Genomic DNA, 22416 nt, shown 5'->3' on the forward strand with positions numbered 1-22416 from the left:
GATGAGGACCTGCAGCTATAGTTATCTGCCCACACTGCTCTATTTGTGGCTATGAAGGGTAATGACTGCACTCAACTTTTATGGCAACAGATCATTTCAGGCAGCCACAGGGTGTCTCTGTAATATCAGCCAGGGTGTAGTGATGGCATGTATTTGGGAGAGCTGGAGATTTCATTGACTTTGGTATCAGCAAGATAAGACCATCCAGTTTTACTGGCTTTCTGAAGGACCATGGTGCATTAAGTAGCAACCACATTGCTTTGCGCGATGCTGCAATCAACCCTGTCAACTTTCTCAACAGAAAGGGCTTTCAGTCCTTTAATATGTAGATTGTGTGTAACAGCATGCAAAGGATGTTGTATTTCAACACGAGATATGTTTCAAGTTGTCACAATGCCTTCATCCTTCAAAGATCAGGAGTAGTGAAATGTGTAAATTGTAGCTCCCCTACTGCCATTCTAGCTGAGATCAACTAAGCACAGACCAGGAATTGAACATGGAACCTCTGGTTTGTATAACTTCCTACACAGTAGTGCAGTTATCAACTGAGCCACCAGAGTATCGGTTTCCATTGCTTCCTTCCCACCCCAGCTCACCTGGGTTAATACATATAATGCTGCAAAAAAAAATGCAGCAATCAATCGTTATGCAAGCTCAACAGCTTTTAACATTATTTGCAAGCACATCAAGTCAAGTTGATTAAAACTAATTTTTATAGTAAATACTGCATATTTTTTAAACTGTGCATGCTGCACAGAACTCTCATTGTAATCTGTAACCATCAGGGTTATTTCTGCACAATTTGAAAAATTATTTGCTTTTTTCAGAATTATAGAGAAAGTAATTCAGTCCTCCGTGTTAAAGCTACTTCGCTCTTGTATCTTCATGTACTTTAGTATTCACCTGCCTCCAATTGTTTTCAGGCATGGCTTGCTGAGGTAGAAGGCCGTTTACCAGCCAAGACTGATCAGCCACGACGACAGAGTGAGATGTATGAGGTGCAGAGCACTGCTGTCAACAATTGTGCACAAGACCGTGAGAGGTACAGTATGGTTACTAATTGCAATAACAACTGCTTGAATAAGATGTGCGATGAGAAGTGTAAGTAAATTAAGAGGTCAGGTTCCCTAAGGTGATGGTGCATTTTACAATGGAAGACTGAAGCTCGAACCTGTCCATAAATAGGAAACATTGAAAATTTTGGAACAGATGAAGGCCACTTGGTGCAACAACCTTTTTGACTGATCTAAATCTGCCTTCTCATCATATTCCTCTCACTTCTTTCTACAGAAACACTGGTTATGCCTCAAACCTATTTGTATCATGTGCTTCAATAACCATTTCTGGTAACTTAACTCACAGATCTATTAACCATTGTGTGAAATAGTTCTGTATGAATTCCCCATTTACTCCTAAAGAACATTGATGACCTAATGTTGTATATATTGTAAGTTTAAAATCGGATAAATTATTTAGAAAAGAATAGAACTGAGAATGACGTGATACATTAGTCTACCAACATGTTGTGTTCTGCAGTTCATAGGAACAAGAGTGGAGTTTGCACATTCTCCCCGTGTTTGCGTGGGTTTTCTCCGGGTGCTCCGGTTTCCTCCCACAGTCCAAAGATGTGCGGGTTAGGTTGATTGGCTATGATAAATTGACCCTTAGTGTTAGGGGGATTACATACGTGGGGTTACGGGGATAGGGTGGGATATGTGTTGGTGTAGGGGTTACAGGGATCGGGTGGACTATGTGTCGGTGCAGGCTCGATGGGCCGAAATGGCCTCCATCTGCACTGTGGGGTTTCTGTGATTCTTCTGTGATGAGCAGGCCCCTTTAAAATCCCATCCATCTTGTCCTCTAGGTATAAAGGCCAGCATTCCATTAGCCATTTTGATTATTATCTGTACCTGTCCATGGCATTTTAATGATCTATGTGCATGGACACCATGTGTTCTTGTGAATTTAATTTTTGCTGCTTGTTATGAGAGCTGTTTTTCAAGGTGTAACATAATCATTCACTCACGGCCTCCGGTACTTTTTATGCAATATTGCAGCAGTTGCAGCATAGATGACTAGTGTCGAAACTTGTTGGGTTTGTCGTGGCATGTTGTGCTGCCCTAGATTACTTGCTGTAATTTTTCTATTTAAATTAAAAGATTCACTGTGATTTTAAATAAGTATTTCATTTGTCCATTAATTGCTGTGCTACAGAAAAATATTTGTGGTCATGGTATGATGAATCCAGTATCCTGTTATGTGGCATTGAATTGCTTTACTACACCATCTCTACTTGGCCTTATGCAGCAGTTGCCTGTGGATCTGCTGTTGTGTATTTTCGGTAATGCTGTTCTATAGTTACTGTGTGTATTTCTTTTTTGAGCAGTCCTGATGGTAGTTACACCGAAGAACAGAACCAGGACCCTCAGTTAAAAGTTGCAGCACAGAGCGAATTTGATGATGAGTTTGATGATGAAGAAACACTGACAACAATTGGCACATGCAAAGCCATGTATCCTTTCGAAGGTATATATACTGCAGAGAAAATAAGGCAGCCAAACTACGGCTTAGAAACCCCTTGGAATTTTTTTCAATCCTGGAGATCCAACAAAATGTGCTTGCTGCAAAATTGCTCCTGCAATTTCCCACACAGTCAATTCACTGACCTCACACACGCTGTTGAGGCTCGGGCCCAAATGGAGATGAGGTGCTGCCACATATGTAGAACAAATCGAATAAAGTCACTCCCTTTCATCTCCCACTGGATCATTCCCATGTAGCTGAACTCTGAGATGGTTTTCTTTTAGCTAGGTGTGGTGGTAAAGTGCACGATAAGCTAGAGAAAGGGAGAGGGGGAACACTGCATTAGAGTTGTGCTTTTTGGAGGCAGAGAGGAAAAACGGACGTTTCCAGTATGATTGCTTACTGATAGTGTTTGACAGCAAGGAAGAAAGGATTTGAAAGCATAGCAGCGTGCCACTGTGCAAAGGATCCAGGTTTGCTTATGCAACTCTGGGTTTGTGGGGGGTGATCACCAATGTTCTCCCTAAGGTGTGTGGCCGAGCATCAATCACGAGGTTCCACGCAGGCCGCCCACCAGCTGCTGCCGTTAGAAGAGAATGTGCGGCCGCGCAGCAAATTTAAAGGGCCCGCGCCGGGGGAAAAAATAGAGGCAACATTGGTGGTCACTGACCAGAGGGCACATCACCAGAAGAGTCAACCAGAAGGCAGTTTTGTTCCTTCTAGCAAATAGTTACGGAACAATATTGGGGTTGGGAGAAGCTGAGATGGCTACAGCTTCAACCAAGAAATGGTACATTGTATGGAGGAATCCAGACTAAGTCTTTTCAAGTCTCCTGTTTTAATTGGAACATTTCAGGGGTCACTAAGAAAAAAAGCAACAACAGTGCACAAGACTCCCAAATGGGCAAAATCAACTAATCTACAGGTTCTCCAGAAAACTGCACTCCTGCCCCAAATGTGGACCCACATTGCAAATTGAGAGGTAGCATGTGAAAGGATGAAAGAAAGAAAGCAGAAAGGAGTTTTTTCCTAAAGCTGTCTATTCTTGTCATCTAATTTGGTTTTACCTGATTTGTGAACCTTGTTTCAATTCAGGTCAGAATGAAGGAACAATAGCAATGGCGGAAGGAGAAACACTGAGCGTGATAGAGGAAGATAAAGGAGACGGTTGGACGAGAGTGCGACGGAGCGAGGATGAGGAAGGATACGTTCCAACATCCTATGTGGAAGTCAATTTGGACAGAAATGCCAAAGGTGCAATGACTTACATCTAGTTTTAAGAAAACTCAAGGTGAAAGTTTTGTCAGACAGGACCATGTTCTGTGTTACACACAGATAAGAGAATGCAACAAAGTGCAATACACAGTGTGGTCGTGTGACTTCATTATTGTGCACTATATAAACAAACATTTTTACATTACTGGGGAGCGGGGAGGGAGAATGCAAGAGTGCTAATTGTTATCTGTTATCAGTGAGCTTGCATTTGGCACATACTGATATCTATGCCAATACTGGGGCTAGTTTTTTGTGAAACTTAGCGTCCATTGTCCATGACCACACACAAAATGCTTGTTTTTCTTTGAAAATTAAAATCACTTTATGATACAGTAGAACATTTAAATAATAACTTCACAAAATCTAATACTCAAAACAGTTAATTTCATTATGTTCTGATTTGTATGCAGATTTTACTATTATTAAATGGCTGCTCAATTTTATTTATTAAAACTACATTTTAATTGTTTACTCACCAACAGAATCCTCTACCCACTCCTGAGCTGGATGCAGCTGCACTTTAGAGAAATCCTGGTTCTGGCCTAGGTAGTTTTCAAGGGAGGTATCATTGCCTTCTTTCTGCTTCCTTGCTGACATCATCCTCGACTACACTTCAAAAGTACTTAATTGGCTGTAAAGTGCTTTGGGATGGCCTGAGGTCATGAAAGGTGCAATATAAATGCAAGTTTGTTATTTCTCGCTCTCTCTTTCTCTTTCTCTCCCTCTTTTTCTCTCTCTCTCTCTCTTTCTCTTTCTAGTAGAATGGTCCTCAGTGGGGGTCATTGATGACGTGAGGCAAATGTTGTAAAGAAATGCCAATGTTACAAATTGGATTTCTCCACAATGAAGCTGCAATCCAGCATAAAACTCTGGACAGAGGATTTTGTTAGTAAGTAACCTAATGAATTGCATATCTTTGTTTAAAAATAAGGTAGTGTTTCCTCTTTAAAACATGGCACTCATTGCATAACTTTTGCATTTCAGTTGGTTCCACTGCATTCCCATTTTTTTAAACTGTTAGGTTATATTTGTAAATGTGTTTGTTTTCATGGCTTCCCAGGGTAATAATTATTGTAGAATGCCCATTTGGCACACCAGGTACATGTCTGTCAGCAGCTTTGTTTGCACCAGTTTTAAAATGTTTTTTTAATTGCTGTTGCTGTTTCAAATTTTGCCCAGCTCTTAATTCACTTGCTCTGTGTTTAAGAAAACTTAAGCAGAGTGCTTGACTGGTAAGAGTATTGAATGCAACTACTTTGCACACCATTTGTAAGCTGTCGTTCTTTTGAGTCAGAGTACTATACTGGCAGAGATCTCTTAACTGCTTGAAGACCTTTCCAGAGATACTTCTGTAGCATGGAACCACATACTATATCTACAAGCTGAATGTTCTTTCCACTGCCCATCAATTATCAATGTTAGAGTTTGTGTTATAAGAGCTATGTGTTTAATGCAATGCTTTGCTTTGTTACATTAAGTTTTATAATAAGTATGTTTGAAGAAAATCACTCTAAAATAGAGACTTCTTTTTGGTACAAATTCAGTGCACATCTGTTCTCAGTTAGTACAATGAAGAACTTTATATGCTCAAAAAATTAACTTCATATATTAATGGAAAACTGAACTGCAGCAAATGATTATAAAATTATGACAGATGTCATAGCAAGCAGAATGCGACTATTTTTCAATGTAATCATTCTCACCCGAGCACTCCGCTCCACACCAGTTGCATCCTATGACTATACTGGAATTTTCCACAACAGAGCAACACATGTACCAAAACAACAATGTGTGCTTGATGCCTGAGCAAGAATTACAATTCACAAAAACGTTTCAGTAAATGACCTTTTTGATATCTTTAAAATGATTCCACATTTTATTCCTATTTATAGGCCAGAATCATTGCATAAGCAGAATGGAGTACCAAACTTGATCCAACAATCTGAGGTAGAATTGGCCCTGAGTAACACTCTAGTGGTTTGTCCCTTGTGTTACCCAGTCTCATGTCACTATTTTGAAACTTCCATCACTCCAAACCCCACTATATGAATGCTGACCTTCAGCTAGAAGTACAGGGTTAATTATTTTGAGCAAATAATGTTTGGTTTAATTTGTGTACGGACCTCATCTTGCCTTGATATACAGTCTAGCTAATCCCAGTCACTGAGTTGACTCTGGGGACTTCATCAGTATAATACATTTTTGTTATTAATGTATAATTTTGTATATCTTGCCTGCTCCCTATAATCTTATCCTTCTTGCACGTTTAAGTTGCTGTGTCGTAGGCAACAGTCCCAGGTAAAAAAAAATGTGATCAACATTTCAGTACAGAGCAAGCCTTGGGGGTCAACATTGCTTGATAATAAAAATGCTTGTTGTGTTAGGCACTTAAAGGTTACCATTTATAACCAGAAACTTTAACCTTTTAAATGTACAGAAATTGTACACAACAGAGTCAAAATTTGTTTTGAGATTGTTTTTAAACAATCTGGTAGCATGGAAGGTCAAAGACTATAAAGAGTACTGGCATGTGCCACAGCTTTACCTATCCACTGTTAATGTTTAAATTTTTAATTGCAATGAAGGTTCACTTGGTTGATTCCTGGGATGAGAGGGTTGACCTATGAGGAAACATCGAGTAGAATGGGCCTATATTCTCATTACAGGATCTGAGTTTAGAAGAATGAGGGGTGATCTCATTGAAACTTATATAATTCTTAGAGGGCTTGACAAGGTAGATGCTGAGAGTCTAGAACTAGGGGTCATAGTCTCAGGATAAGTGGTCGGCAATTTAGGACTGTGATGAGAAATGTCTTCACTCAGAGGGTTGTGAATCTTTGGAATTCTCTACTCAAGATGGCTGTGGACGCTCTGTCGTTGAGTATATTCAAGACAGAGAGCGATAGATTTTTGGACACGAAGGGAATCGAGAGATACAGCGATAGTATGGGAAAGTGGAGTTGAGGTAGAAGATCAGGCATGATCTTATTGAATGTCGGAGCAGGCTCAAGGGGCCGAATGGCCTACTCCTGCTCCTAATTCCTATGTTATGTTTTGTGGAAATAAAATCAAATTTGCCCAATTTGATTTTTTGGGGGGTTTTTTCCCCACAAATGAGTAGTTAAGTGGTAAATGGCTGCATTTTTTTGTTTTGAAATAACAAACAATGCAAAGGTCAGATAGTACAGTTACTTTATACAGAAATTAAGATGTATGATTGGTGAAAGGCTATGAAATGTATACAAACAGCAAAAGATTAATTTTTTGCCTGGTTGCTTGGAATGGTGTTTATTTTCATAGTCTCAAGTTCATAAAGTTTCTGATTGCAAGTCAGTGCCTCAGGTCTTTGAAGGAAAGGTCACAGAAAATCCACTGCACTTATCATGTTGTAATACAAATTAAACAATAGCAATTTAGAATTATGTTTTAGTGAAAGTGAGCAAAAGTTTCTGCTTTGGTGATTTCTTTCCAGAAAGTATGGTGTTGGTGGGTTTTCATGTACCTAGAAGTAATGCTTCATTCCACCCCCACCTATTTTATTCCCAGACCATGCATCTCCTGCAGTCAAGAAAGCATGCAGGAAACCTGCTTTCAAGCCTCCACCAGTGCTGCTATGAACCAACCACTTAAACCGTGTAGGAGAGCAACCCATTAATGTCTCTTCCTTCACTTGTCCGCATGTCTATGGGGAGACTCGAGGACCTCTATTGGGCATCTCCCCACAGCGGCATAACCGAGACTGGCAGCTCAGCAGAGTGAACTTGCATTTCATCATTCATTGCTACTACACCTGTATTTGAATTTTATTATTTTATTAAAATAGCTTATATATTTGGGGGGGAACTAATCTGTTTTTGTGCCTTCATGGAAGATACTTGAGAAAATAAAAGTTCTCACTAAAATACTGCAAATTGTGCTGTTAGTAACCGTGATACTACTTCATAGTATGTACAGAATTAGTGAGAACAGTTTACAAAAACCTGCCAGCATTAAATTGTCCAGAGAACTTTATTCATTTATAATTAACAGTTATTTTTCAAAATAATGTTTATTTGATTTTAAGGAAAAACTTTTAACATTTTTATGTTAGAATAATCGGAAATTTTAGGAAAATCTGTGCATAGGTATACAAAACCAAGATAATTGGAAAAAGTAACATTTCTTGCTGTTAAATCATTTCCACCATGTTAAATGTTTTCATAATTTAACTTCCAAAATTGGAAGCATCATACTTTGAAATTCTTCTCAAGGTGGTACTTGTTTTTTTTAATCAGTTCTGATTTAAAACACATTCTAATGTTCATTAAAAAGAAAATCATTTAAGCTTTTTTGTCTTTTTGGGGCTACAAATTATTTGCCATGGATTGTGTTTATAGCTGTGTGTTAGAGGATATATCCTTTAGACCAGTGATTTGCAGTTAAAACAAGAAGTTCTGCAAAGTGACATTCGATCTCGTAACCAACAGAACATATGGAGTGGATTATGATCCATGTCCTCTGCAAGAGGGCAGAAATCAGACGACCACTGGGGACTTCAGTGCATCGGTCAACCTTTTTGGAGGGAAAGTTTAAACTTTTCTGGGTAGCGGCCCTTGACGGTATCCATTTTGGTAAATCTTCACTCTGCCTTTGAAACTGCCATCTCCTTAATCTCTCCTATCCGTTGAGGTTTTGCACCTGTGTATTTAAATTCAGCACATTGGGTTTATAATAGTGCTGTATCAACAGAGTTAGATTTAGTGATGTTTCTATGCATCTAATGGACAATTAAAATTATAGTTAGACATTGAAGAATCAAAGGTCTCTATGTGGACACGTTGTCAATCCTACAAAAATACATTAGTGTAGTATTGATCTGGCACTAGGTGTCAATAGCACATAGCATAAATACTAATTGTTTTCAGGGTAGCACACCGTGAATGTCTCCATGATATTCTCCGTTAGAATATTTTGACCTTTCATCAGAATTGGTCACACCTAACATTTCTTCTCTTTCAGTTCTCTGCTGGCCAGCTTGTTGCGTATTTCGAGCGGTTTTTATTTTGAGCAGATTTCTAGCATTCGCGGTTTTTATTTTTGCCTCCAAGTTGTTTAAGCTGTTGGAGAACCATGCAAAAAGTGTGTGTGTGTGTGTTTAAAGTTGTACCACCTATAAGATTTCTAGTATATCCCTAACTTAGTCCATCATGTTGCTAACATGTGTCCCTTTCTCCCTCTCTCTGGACTCTAGGTACCTAAGGTGGTGTGCTGGTCCATGAATCACGGGGCGAGCTGGTATGCAAGGACACATTCTTCTGCTTAACAGTTTTAAAAATGGAATATTGGCTTGGTTTGGTTTTTAATGATCAAAAGCAAAACAAGAGAGGGGAAAAAATTAGCTGAACAAAAGGTGCAAGTGCTTGCTGTTTATTTTATGGCATGCCATCTATTGCTCTTAATTAACCTGGCTACTTTTCCATGTCAAAAACAAAAGCAGTTTTCTGATGCATGCCACTGTTGAATTTGCTTCCTATTTTTAAAATAAAAGAAACAAAAAAAAAACCACTTACCAGAATACATGTACTTCATGACCATAACTAACTGTGTACGGTTGTAGGTAACTGTCATTCCTAAAATTGACTTTAGAGCCAAGCTGAAGGTATTTCTGGTGGGGAGGGGTGGGGGGAAGAGGGCGAGGAGAGGAGGAATAAAGTTAACTTAAATAGGTTGACCCTTTTGAATCTATTTTGTTCTACTATATAACAAGTTAAGGAATCATCATCAGTCACCACCGAGCATTTCTGTGTTCATAGTATTTATGTAACTTGAATGCTGCTGTCCTCAAAGCTTTAATTTTCTAGCCCTTGTGTATGGCTTCAGAAGCCTTGAAGGTTATTTTCATACATCACCTTTTGTTACTGTGCTAACTTATGTTGGAAACTCAATAAGAGAATAAAAGTTGTTCTTCCTAGAAGATAAAGTTGTGTGAAGGGGGTGGGAGCTGCTAATAATCCACTCTGTAACTAACCATTAAGAGGAGTGCAATGACTTTTCAACCATTCTTCTCACCTTTGCTGAGGTTTTTTAAAATAACTTTTATGTAATTTGAATGTTTTTTTTACCTCTTGTCGATCTCCACCCATTCCCAGCCAAAAGTAGCCTAGTAAGGCAGCATAACTTCCTTAAGTTGTGCCCAGTAATATTATTCAAATAAGATGCCAGAGGGTTAGAGCCATATTTATTTACTTGTAGCCATTTAATTAGGTCTCACGATATGACCTCTTTGTATCTACTGCAGGTAATGCTTATTGATATTTTAGTGTGAATTGTGTTGTTTTAAATAGTCAAAACATTTAGAAATTGAGATTAGACAGAATTGGGCTTGCTAAGTAAGTGTATTTGTGGTCATGCAGTACATACATCTGGTAAGTGGTAGATTTCTCCGTTACCATCACATCATTATTATTTTGTTTGTAGCACTGCCCAATATCAAACTTCAGTCTACTTTTTCTGGTCTGCATGCTCGCCCTGTTGCTCTACCTGTGCCCACCTTAATGAGGGTCACTGCCTGTGACTCGACAGCACATTTTTCTTCATTTTTATTTTCTTGGCTATATGGAGTAGAATTGCTGGTCATGTGACACTTTTATTTTGTTTTCTTGCATGTTCACCTGTGTATTTGTTGGAATTTCTGCTGAACGGTAGCTGCACTCCCTAAAGCCGCCTCCAAGCCACTGTCTGCTAAAATATTTAATAACAGGGTTTCAGCTGTCTGTGACTACTTTCTCCACTTAAAAACATTAGGGAGAAAAGGCAAAGGAAAGAAACCTAATAGTTTACATTCACCGTGCACATACAGACAGGAATGAGATATACTGGGAACCAAATGATTATAACATGTACTCCAGCATTATCCCACAGCAAAATGAACTGGCAATAGAAGCCAAGGACCATGGGTGAAGGAGAGGTAGGGTGAATTATGGGGACCACTACTTCTAAACCTTGTACTATTCCACATGAGGTCAGGTAGGCAACCTGCTCTCGGACCTATGCCAGTTGTATTCTGTAACCAGCCACCAAGAGCTGCACAAAAGACTTTTTCCCCTCCTGTAGAGATTTGCCTGACCTCCATTCAGTTTCTTTCTCTAAGGGAATGGCTGAGATTGGAAACTCACTATGTAGGAGGAGATTGTGTGTGTGAATGCATGTTCATGCAGTCCCTGGCACAGTATATGAGCGTTCTGGCATGGCCCCATGAAATTTAAATTAAACCCCCAGAATCAAAATTTGTCAAGTTATGCAAATTATTTCCCTTTTGGTACCAATGACATGTTTATATGGGTTATATTGACAAACGGCACAATGCCTGGCAGTGGTCACCTTGTTGACCCTTTTACCATAGTCAGATGCCATGGGATGGTCAGAGTTAGTCTGACCTGTATGCTACTAATAATTACTACTATTGATGATCAATAGTACAGTGAAAAGCTACTTTTAAGGTGCCGATCTTAGCAAGCAAATTGACGGTTCTGAATTTCCTGGACAGGAAATCATTTGATCAATAGTTCTATTATTTATTCAGTTATCAAAGCTAATTAAGCTACACAAAAAAGCTGCTCTCAATTGTAGTTCTAAATTGATTATTTATTGTAAAAAATAAATAATAAAAGTTTCTGAAGTATATTTTCACAGTGGAGAGTATTTTTTTCAAATTCAGCTGAAACCCTGTGTTTGTATCAGTATTATACATACAACAGTTGCAAAAAAAAAAACAAATACCTCGTTGATTTCTTTAAAAGGCAAAAGTACAGCTTGGTTTTGTGTTACACAGCTTTTGTCTTACTCCTTCTAAATGTGTATTTTTCTAGTTAATTAGCAATCATCAAGATTTATTATTTCTGTTCTGAAATCAATTTTTTTCTTTAATGGAAGATGTGTACTGATTGGAGTTCTTCTGTTTGATGTCATTGTTTTTTTTGGATGGATAGCTACACTCTCCCAAGGGGAGCCATGGTGTTGGGGTGGAGGGGGAGAGCTGGAGTCTCCGGTACCTCAGAGTGTAAGACAGTTAAGGCTTGTTAAAGAATATTTATATCCAGAAGGGGCCAAAACTGAAGGTTGAAACCCCAAACTTAGCCTAATATGATCATTATAGTTTACTTTGCTGGTCATCAAAAAAAGATAATATAAAATTTGGTAAGTTGAATTTGGACCAAGTTTGATGGGGTTTCTCAGAAATCGCCTCTGCAAATTAACGTGCTCCATTTTGCATTTGAATTTAGTGGTCCAGGGAGAGTGGGGGCAGTCACATCACATCAGATTCAACCAACTGAGGTTGAATCTCACATCCTTAATAATAATTTGTTTAGTGGGACTTCAGCAAACATTGTACTGCAGCAGTGAACCCTATTAAAATATAGGGTACGAGTCTTTTTTTCCCTCATGTAGCACCATGGAAGTATATTTACGTTTTTGTTTAATATAATGAAGTAGAAAGGGAAATGTGTAAAACAATGCAATCGTTGTTTACAGTATTACCAAAACCTTTTTAAATTGTAATGAAGGCCGCAGCACGCAGCAAAGTGTCATCTATTGTGAACATCATAAAACAAAATCCCCCCCTCCCTGCCACTTATTACCTACCTTGTGAGCAAGGGGTGAGTAGACAAACTGTCCCTGGATTTCCCAGTGGTGTCAACAGATGTTATGTGAAAGCATCTTGTGATGTTTTCTTTCCAATCTTTCCCTCCCATTCTTGTGGGAAAGATGTTTGATCTCCTCATAGTGTAGCAGGGATAAGGAGCTCAGTGTAAAAATGAATCGAGCATGATCTATAGCCAGCTGTTGGGTGGGAGTAGTGACTGGGGATAGCGAGAGGCACTTGCCTCATTGTGTGAAAGTGCCTGGCATTTACCCAGGACCCCTCCCCCAACCTTCTCCCTTCAATTTTTTTTAAAGTATACACAGAGAATCATGGCCCAGCATGTTGTAGCGCATCTCCTTGGATACATTTTATTTACCAGCTTTTACACCCAGATATGTTACAATTTTGAGATTAGGCTATTAAGTGTGTGTTTTGTGCTGTTTACTAAAGGCAATAGTACAGAGTTTCATAACTGTACATTCAGGTAAATGAGAATGGATCATCACGAGGTGGGATAGGGTAAGAGTATAGGATAAGAAAGTTGTGCATGTATATGAGGTGGAAATTCTCAGTATAGTGGAGTTTGGCAGTGGGAGAATGATAGAGATCAGTGAATAAGACTGAGTTTAGCTTCTGTAAAACTAAGTTGACTTAGAAAATGACCATCAGATTTCCCCTATAGGGATCCCTGAGATGGCTTTCAATTGAGTTGACTTGTTTCACTGTTTGCTAGCTCTTCCTTGGCAGTGGGAGATGGAAAAGGTTCTGCAGCAGACTGGTGGCAAATCTAGAATGGATCCATACCAAATGGGTATTAAATGCAGCTGGATGAAAAGGAACTAGATACAGTTAGCAATACTAGCAAAATGTTGAGTGGTAGTTTTAAAGCACAGTCAGAAAAATGAGGAACAAAATTCAAACACAGTCTGGCAACGACATCAAATAGAATGAAACACTAAGAGCAGCACTAAATCCTAATGAACTCTCAAAGAAATAATGCACATGAAGGGCCTAAGAGAAAAATGTGAATTATAACTATTTAAATGTTTTCCTTTACGTAGAGGTCATTATTTGTAACTCTTGTAAAAATAAAACGCAAAGCTGCAGTGTTTTTATTGTATCTCTGACTGACTGAGTCTCTGGATGAGCTCAGCACATGTCTTTGTGTTTGCTGTGATTTGTGCTTTTCAGTTTTGGTTTTCATTTGTCCCAGTCATGTGGAAGGGTGGGTGCACTGCTTTTAACAGCAGTTTAAAAATTAATAAATTGTTGAAATTCATTTGGAAACGATGCAAAAGCCCAATTCAAAAGCCACTGCTGAAGGGATTTTCTGGAGATTTGAATTGCAGAGTTGAAGTTCTCCTGGTGTATTGCTCCCAGTGTAATTGGGAGCTCTGTAAATAAGGTTCCCTGAATTGCCCGAGAGCTTTCTTTTAAGGTGAGAATAGTGGAGGGAAGCATTGTGTTGGCAGTGGCATCATCAGTTTTACACACTGTGCCGTGGAGTGAGGTGAAACATTGGCTTTCCTCCAAACATGCAGTGCTGTTACTGACCAAGAAAGTCGATTCAGAAATCATGTAAAGCAATTCAGATTCATTATTGAAAATTAAACTGTTGTGCACCCACTGAATCATGGAAATGGACCCAGCCAAAATAGCGCATTACACTGTGGAACAGGAGAGCCAAAACTAAAAAGGAAGAAAAAACACATTGCTTTGGTGTGATTTTAATTGCCTGTCACTGTGTATGGCGCTTCACTTTGCATTGTACACTTGTTTGCACATTATTCCTCCCCCAGGACCCACAGATCCATACTTGCCAGCTTTCCCAGAGCAAATCCAGTCCTATGTTTTAATCCAGCAGTGGATATATCTCCTAGATTCACCCAGTTGCATTATTTGTTCCCCCAAATACTTTTAAATCGTTACATACAGTATAATTATACACTATGCAATTGAGATCTACTTGGAAGGTTGCTATTCTCATGCAATGGAATATTAAAAAATGCATGCCACTAATTTCCATTCACAGAGGTAGATACAGGTATAATTAAATTCTGGCACAGGTGATGGTTTTATGAAGGAGCCGGTCCTTTTTTGCCTTTGTGACAGCTACTGGATATTTAAAATGTCAACGAGTCAGTAGATGATTGGCATTTAGGATGCCTGAAGCCAGTTACAAAGTATATTTTTGGACAGTTATTTACATTTCTTAAGTTGCTGTAGAAGTTGTTAGAAATGCTCGTGCTCCTCCCGCCTGCTGTCTTATAAAGTCAAGAACTGTTTCCAAGATGTTAAAAAATGGCAGCTATCTGCTGTGTCTTTGAGGCTCTGATGAGTTTCTAATATCCGAACATACCCTATGTTATACTCCAGGGAAAAGTAATTGAGGCAACTTCAAATGTTCTTAGTGATATTCTGAACAGTACAAAATGACTTTGAGTTGGCTTTTGCTGACTTAGTTTGGTCTCCCCGTCCTCTGCAGCTTGCTTTTCCTACAAACTAATTATCTGTGTTTTTGCTTAACTTGTATTTTTTCTTCTGTCAACTGTATCAGTTTATTGAACTGCTCTTTCTTGCACTGGTTTCACAACACTTTGCATAAATGAACCTTGTCACTTTTAATCTGGAAACTTTTTTTTCCGTAATTTGCCTTTAAAGAGATGTGGATTAAAATTACCCAAATTGTGTTAATCTTCTTACTGAATTTAACTATATTGCACTCGCTTTGGATTGAATATGTCAAACATATACTCAAGATTTTTTATTTTATAGACTATGGTCACTAATGTATTTATTTACAATGAATGCACAAAAATTTGGCAATTTCTTTGTATAATACAATACATAACCAATTGAGAAATATCTTAAACAAATTAGTTGCCTGTTTTAAGAACAACTTTGTATATACAAAGAAAATTTCTTTAAAGGTCTGTCTTTGGCAAATTCGCTTGTTTATATTTTGTACCACTTTCAGTATCAATGTGAAGTTTCATGTCAAAATCATCCCCCCCCCCCCCCTCCCCCCAATGAAGGGAATTAAAAGTGAGCCTTCTGTGTGATTTCACACCAGAAGTCGCAAGGACTCCAGGGCTATTAATTAATTTAATGTCAGGTTTTCAGAGGAATTTAAGATTACATTCAGAAATACAAATACTACGAACAATATGAACATATACAAGTAGGGAACCAGACACAATTTACACTGTTGAAAGCATAATACAAATTCAATTGCATAACTACAAATCCAATTGTCAAGTTTGATCAAATGGTTCATCTAACGAGGGAAAAAATATTTTGCAATAGAAAACAATTAACCCTCAGATCGAGGGTAAAATGGCCCCTTTGATCTCTTCACCAAAATCAATCATCATAACATAAAAGCATAAGTCCACATCACAATATAATGCTCTTTTAGACTCAGTTGTTTGTGAACTCAGTATGGGTGGTCATTATGGGCTATTTGTTTTTAAATGATTGATGATAGATCATCAGACCTTTAGCAGTGTCCAACTGGAACGGAGATTTAAATGTTTTACAAAACTTAACATATGAAAACCCAGGAAAGATGGCAAGTATTGAGAATTGAGTCCATTGGCTGCCAGCTCAAGTTTACAGAGAAACTGCTCTTCACAAACTGCTCCAATATCAACTCCTTTTACAATGCACTATAAAACTAGCAGTCATCAAGCCTTCTATCCTTGTATTAGGGAAAATTTGAAATTACAGTTTTGCATTTAAGAAGGCTTAATTAATGGCTGATTGTTAAAAATGAATTGGATTTCACAATGTAAATCTTGATGGACAGTATACTATTGTCAAGTTTTATGTGAATATTTGTAATACTCATGATAGACTGCGGTGGTATTTGAGGAGCAGAAACAATTAGAATGTTTTAGAAATGACTTATTTTACTGATGATTTCAAGGATCCTATTATAGCATGTGCATTAGCTGGCATCAGAAAGAAGTTCATTGATTTCATGCTTTCTCAACATCATGGTAACTTGAGGAATCCATACTCATTTTGTTCTTTGCCTATAGATTCTTGTTGTCTACCATACAACATGAGCCAGAAAGAGGAATGTTATGATTAATATTTTACTGTCTTTTAGTCCCTTTCATTGTGTAAATATTTTAGAGCAAATCATTTTAACAAAAACTTTGTTGAAAAAGCAACTGGTTAAAAAGTTGTTTCCTTTTTTTGGGTTGAAGATTACAAATGTTACTTGTTGCTTACACATGAAATTTATATTTGCTTTTTTAATAGTGTAACTTTCTTCTTAGCCACTTTTGACCTCCAGAAATAGCCAATTAAAGCCTTAAATGCGGCTTTTTTAATTTTATACATATAAATATTATAAATGTGCACTTTTGTTATGCCTTGTTTCTGAGCACTGAGTTAATTTTGTTTTTAAAAAGGTTATCTTATCCTGTAAAATGTGCCAACATGAATGTTCCAGTTTATACAACTGTAAATGCTGTGCCGTTTATATGTTTTAGGGAATAATATTGAAGCCCCCCCCCTCCCCCCACACACACACCCCCCACATGTAAAACATGGTATAGGTATCAGATCAAATGAAAACCTGGAAAAATCCTGGAAATCTGAAATAAAAACAGGAAATGCTGATTTATATCTAAATAAGGAAGACGGAAAATATTTAATCAAAACTGGTTGTCCCTCCCCTTGACCATGTGATTTCTACAGGAAAACTCATTACAAGTGTTCCTCGAGTCTTGCCAAGGAACAAAACAGTAGAAAAAATTGAACTGGTGGGGTGGGGCGGGGTGGGGGGGGAATTAGGTGTACTGGAGTCTAAATTTAACTTGATTAACTTTTGTTTGTACCATGTATAGAAAAATTGACCACCTATCTCCTTTATAGGTATCCATATCATGTTTTACATATGCACAAATTGGTCCATACAGGCCTAAAAGAAATATGCTCGGTGCAGCTTTTTTTGTCTCATTGACCAAACCTAGCATTTTTATATTACCGAGCTGAGCAAACCATTCTGTTAAAGGAGCCAACCCATCGAGAGTACTGAAGTCATTGCCTTTCACTGCCTGGGGTGCAGAGTGAGTAGCGACAGTGTGAGTAAAGCATGGTAACGTTCCGAATACATAGGGCCACCTGTAAACTCGAATTGTATTTTATTAAAATTGCAATGAGAAAAAAAAAATCATATATTTTTAAAATAAGCAATTTGGTGGGAAGTGGATGTTTTTGAAAAGGATTTTTAAAATGTATGCAAACTGTGAAAACAGAAATATCAGCAGAGAACACTCCAGACTCTAACTGAACCTTTTAAAGGGAGAATCTGAGTCACGGTGTTTTTTTTGATTGAGGTGGACGTTTGGTCAACGTGCCAGCGTGTGAGAGATTTTCCGCCTCCTGTTCACACGTTCACTCTTGTGACAACAAGGAGGCAAGAGCTGACAAAGAAAGTGGGAAAAAAACACTTTACAAGGGTGGGGAAAGTACACCAACAAAACAATTATAGATATATTTTTTGCATAAAAAGATACTGTATTTGAAACATTAGCAGTTTTACAAAACACTGCCTCACTGGCGTTGTCACCTCTCTGGTTTTGAAATGAGCTGTCTAGAAATTTCTGAATGCAAACTAGACACCCAAAATCTAAAGAAATTATAAATTGAAATATCTTCCTTCCTTCTCACTTCTGTGTTTTAAGACCGGAAGGTGTTAATAAGGTTGTTAATGATTGTCATCATCAGCAAAGGAAACATGAGAGCCAAACCCATCGAGCTATCCTCATGTTGCCATCCCCATGTGACTTTGGACTTGCCAAAAGGTGGCAACCCTACTGTTCTCTGCACCTTGGAGCACTCTAATAGGACACAGCACCTGACATGATTGATTAGGACTGAACTTGTGTAACTGCAGGTATGAAATACACAGTTTACTTTGAAAACTTGCTTAAAGAATTGCATCACCGCTATCTAGCAGCCATCAACTCGAGCAGAAGGAACAAGACCAAAGTGGCAATGGAAGATCAAAGTGCATTTCGGTGTCCAGAAGGATGGAGCAAAACTTACTTAAGGAATCAGCAACCCTCCATGGGGAAAAAAATACAAAATATTTAGACATTTCATTCTGTGACAGCAGAAAGCTTGCACTTCAGCTTGTGATTTAACAGGATTTTTTTTTATTATTCAGTGAGTTTTGCCAAACGTAAAAAGAGTAAACACCGCCATAAATGCAACTTGACTTTTAATTTCCCTTTCTAAAGGTTTAAATGAACAAATCCTAGCTTAAAACAAAGAAATGAAAAAGCTTAATTAAACAGCTAATTTGAAAATGTCAAGACTAAATGTGTGGAGTTCTTTTCCTGTCGTTGCATTAGAACCTGTCGATAAACTACTTGAACTGAGAGATGTATCATACTAATCCTGCAGCCATCCCTATGCAACTGTTACATATACTAAAATCTTTTGTAAATAACTTTTTTTTTACATTTAGAAAAATTTTAAAGTCTTGCATATAGCACACACATCCTGTATGTATCACTTTCTTCCTGTAACACTTTGTTGACTGGCTCGAAGTAAAATGGACTAAAGAGGTAGGGAATGTACAAATCAAAAGCAAGAAAAACAGCTAGAAAACTGGCAATGCAAAATTACTAAAGATTTATAAAACCAAATAATCCTGAATGACCTGTCATGCTGAGGAACCTACCAATAAAAGAAGAAAGGTAAACAAATTGAATTACTCAAAACACTTTGGTGGGGGGGGTGGGGTGGAATATTTATCCACCATTTTCTCAGTAACTGACATTTCTAATATCCAAAAAAGGGTTTGCAATATAAAATAGTTACTAAAAATTACATATTTCACAATAACACTGTAAAACTTTATTAAGCTGTATGTTGAATACATCAATACTTGAAGCCCTCGACCCTTTGCAAAAGCATTGATTTAGACATGATATTGTGTCAAGAGCTATGACTCTTTCAGCTGAAGGCAGGGATCCTGTAGTCTGAGCATGTGCAGTATGTACAATTTCCCAGATTGCATCAGTAGCATTTTACCAGACCAAATGAAAAATGTTTCTCTGAGCATCGAACTGAATTTGGTTGTTTCTTCAAAATGATTTGACAACAGCTAGAGGACAAATCTGAAAACCTTTATTCAGGTAACGTTTATGGGCTAGATTTTCATGGGGGGTGGGGGCGGGAAACCCGGGAGAATGGGTTTTCCGCATACCTTGCCGACTTTAACGGCAGAGCCTGATTTGCACCTGAAGTTTCTGTTTCCCAACCGTAGCCAGACAGATGGAGAGGCGGGGAGTTTAAGCACAAGAGCGGAGTTGTTGAGGGGGTGGGGAGGCAAGCAAGAGATCAGGGCTTACCACCGGAGTATTGGGCCAGCCTCCGGATCATTGGTGGGGGGGGATGGAGGCAAGAGGAGACTAGAGTCGGTCACCAGAGGATCGGGCCGGCCTCAGGATCGTGGTTGGGTGGGGGGGTGGTGGCGGTGCCCGGGAAGGCAATCAGAGACCTTGAGGGGTCTGATCGCATGGGGTGTGTGAGGAAGGGACGCTGGATCCAGCAGTCCCCACCTTGCTGTAACTGCCTGGTTTTACGAAGTATTGTAAAACCCGACCAGATGTACTTAAAAACAAAATGGAGGTTAAAGAAGGGGCTTCCAGCCTCACTAATATTGAAATTGATGTACCGCCTCCTGGGAGCGGGTTGGCTGCCCGCCCTCCATCCCACTCCGTTAAAACCCACAGTGGGTGGGTTCAGATCGGGAATCCGATTTTTAACAATTTAACTACCACATGCTCCAAAACCATCCTTTTTTAGGTTAAAATTCCCCCATATGTGTTTTTTTTTAGAGGCAGGTGTGTGAGAGAGATGTATAATGAGATCTGCTCCAACCATGATAGATCATGCTTATTACCCACCTGTGGCAGCCTTTGTGTTTGGATTCCAAATTGATTTACCCACTGTTTCATGTGGATAAGTCAAATTGTCTTTGTGTAGGCTAGTATTTCATTTTATGTGCTTTTGAAAATAATTGGAATAAACAATGGACGATTAACCTAAGGTTTTCAACAAAACATTTAAATTAAAGCTTTTTAAAAACTTAAAGCATGTTAAACTGAAAGAAACAGGCTGCCATTGAAGAAACAGTACGGATCTTGGTATGGAGGGAATTTTCTTTAAAAGGCAAACAATTTAATTTGGGAAAAAAATTCATTTAAACAAAGCAGGCTAATTACACCTGCATTTGTTTGTCTTTAAGAACATAATTACACCTATATTGTTTAATTGTAAACATTATAATTAATTACAGCTTTGTTAGTTATAGAATAAATATACAGTCAGCAGGTACAGTATTAGTGATTTTTCAGCTTAAAGTCAGCTTCAGACCAGGAGCTGGGTTCACAGTCTGTGAAGTTTGGAGGTGTATGATGGCCTGGAATGGTCCAGGTGAAACAGTCCAGATTCTTTTGGGCACTCATTCCCCTCTTAGCTGCCACATTCTGCCTCTTCCGCTGCCCCCCCCCCCCCCCACAAATGGTGTCAGTTCCTGCCACCTCAAAGTTCTTGCTCCCAAGGAACAGCCCCCGTCAGGATTTCTGAACCCCAGCAAGCTTAGACCCTGGGTCTACCCTCCCAATACTCCAAGACTGGAATTTTCCTCTAAGTGCTCTAGGACTTCCTTCCCTGTGCATCCCCTTGTTTTTTCGTACCCTAGGAACCCCCTTCCGAGTACTACGACACACAGCCTGCTCCCACGCATCCGGCTTGCTTGCTTTTAAACAGAAAAACTGTGCATGCATGGTATATTGAATGGGCCACAGCCCGTTAAAGGGCTGTGCAGTTCCAAACAAAGTTTCAGGGAACACTGGAGTCAATGTAGGGATAAAAATCAAACCGGGATAAGAACATAAGAAATAGGAGCAGGAGTAGGCCATACGGCCCCTCGGGCCTGCTCCGCCATTCAATAGGATCATGGCTGATCTGAATCTAGACTCACGTCCACTTCCCTGCCCTCTCCCCGTAGCCCCTAATTCCCTTATCTGCTAGGAAAATGTCTATCTCCATTTTAAATTTATTTAATGTTGCAGCTTCCACAGCTCTCTGGGGTAGCAAATTCCATAGATTTACTACCCTCTGAGTGAAGAAGCCTCTCCTCATCTCAGTTTTGAAAGGGCAGCCCCTTATTCTAAGATTATGCCCCCTAGTTCTAGTCTCACCCATCAGTGGAAACATCCTCACTGCATCCACCCGATCAAGCCCCCTCACAATCTTATATGTTTCGATAAGATCGCCGCTCATTCTTCTGAACTCCAATGAGTAGAGTCCCAACCTACTCAACCTTTCCTCATACGTCAACCCCCTCATCTCTGGAATCAACCGAGTGAACCTTCTCTGAACCACCTCGAGAGCAAGTATATCTTTTCTTAAATATGGAAACCAAAACTGCACGCAGTATTCCAGGTGTGGCCTCACCAATACCCTGTATAACTGCAGCAAGACTTTCCTGTTTTTATACTCCATCCCCTTGCAATAAAAGCCAAGATTCCATTGGCCTTCCTGATCACCTGCTGCACCTGCATACTAACTTTTTGTGTTTCATGCACCAGGACCCCCAGATCCCTTTGTACTGTAGCACTTTGCAGTTTCTCACCATTTAGATAATAACTTGCTCTTTGATTTTTTTCTGCCAAAGTGCATAACCTCACACTTTCCAACATTATATTGCATCTGCCAAATCTCTGTCCACTCACTTAGCCTGTCTATGTCCTTTTGCAGGTTTTTTATGTCCTCCTCACTCACTGCTTTCCCTCCCATCTTTGTATCGTCGGCAAACTTGAATATGTTGCACTCGGTCCCTTCCTCCAAATCGTTAATATAGATTGTAAAGAGTTGGGGTCCCAGCACTGACCCCTGCTGAACACCACTAGTTACTGATTGCCAGCCCGAGAATGAACCATTTATCCCAACTCTTTGTTTTC

General features: G+C 39.0%; 1 protein-coding gene across 15 annotated transcripts in view; it reads left to right on the plus strand.

Annotated features, from left to right (window-relative positions):
* Positions 1–18749, plus strand: part of fnbp1b (formin binding protein 1b) — an 87429-nt gene extending 68680 nt beyond the window's left edge. For 9 of the 15 annotated variants that reach the window (XM_085965466.1, XM_085965469.1, XM_085965470.1 and 6 more), the window contains 4 exons: positions 924–1042; positions 2384–2526; positions 3619–3777; positions 18333–18749. In XM_085965466.1, coding sequence (XP_085821592.1) covers positions 924–1042; positions 2384–2526; positions 3619–3777; positions 18333–18532 — 621 coding nt within the window. In that variant the 3' untranslated portion in view covers positions 18533–18749. The other 6 variants (XM_085965467.1, XM_085965471.1, XM_085965476.1 and 3 more) reach the window with 5 other exon arrangements.
* The last annotated feature ends 3667 nt before the right edge of the window (positions 18750–22416 follow it).

This window comes from Somniosus microcephalus, chromosome 23 (assembly GCF_052327205.1).
Source record: "Somniosus microcephalus isolate GS21.2 chromosome 23, FLI_Smic_1.0, whole genome shotgun sequence".
NCBI lineage: Eukaryota > Metazoa > Chordata > Chondrichthyes > Squaliformes > Somniosidae > Somniosus > Somniosus microcephalus.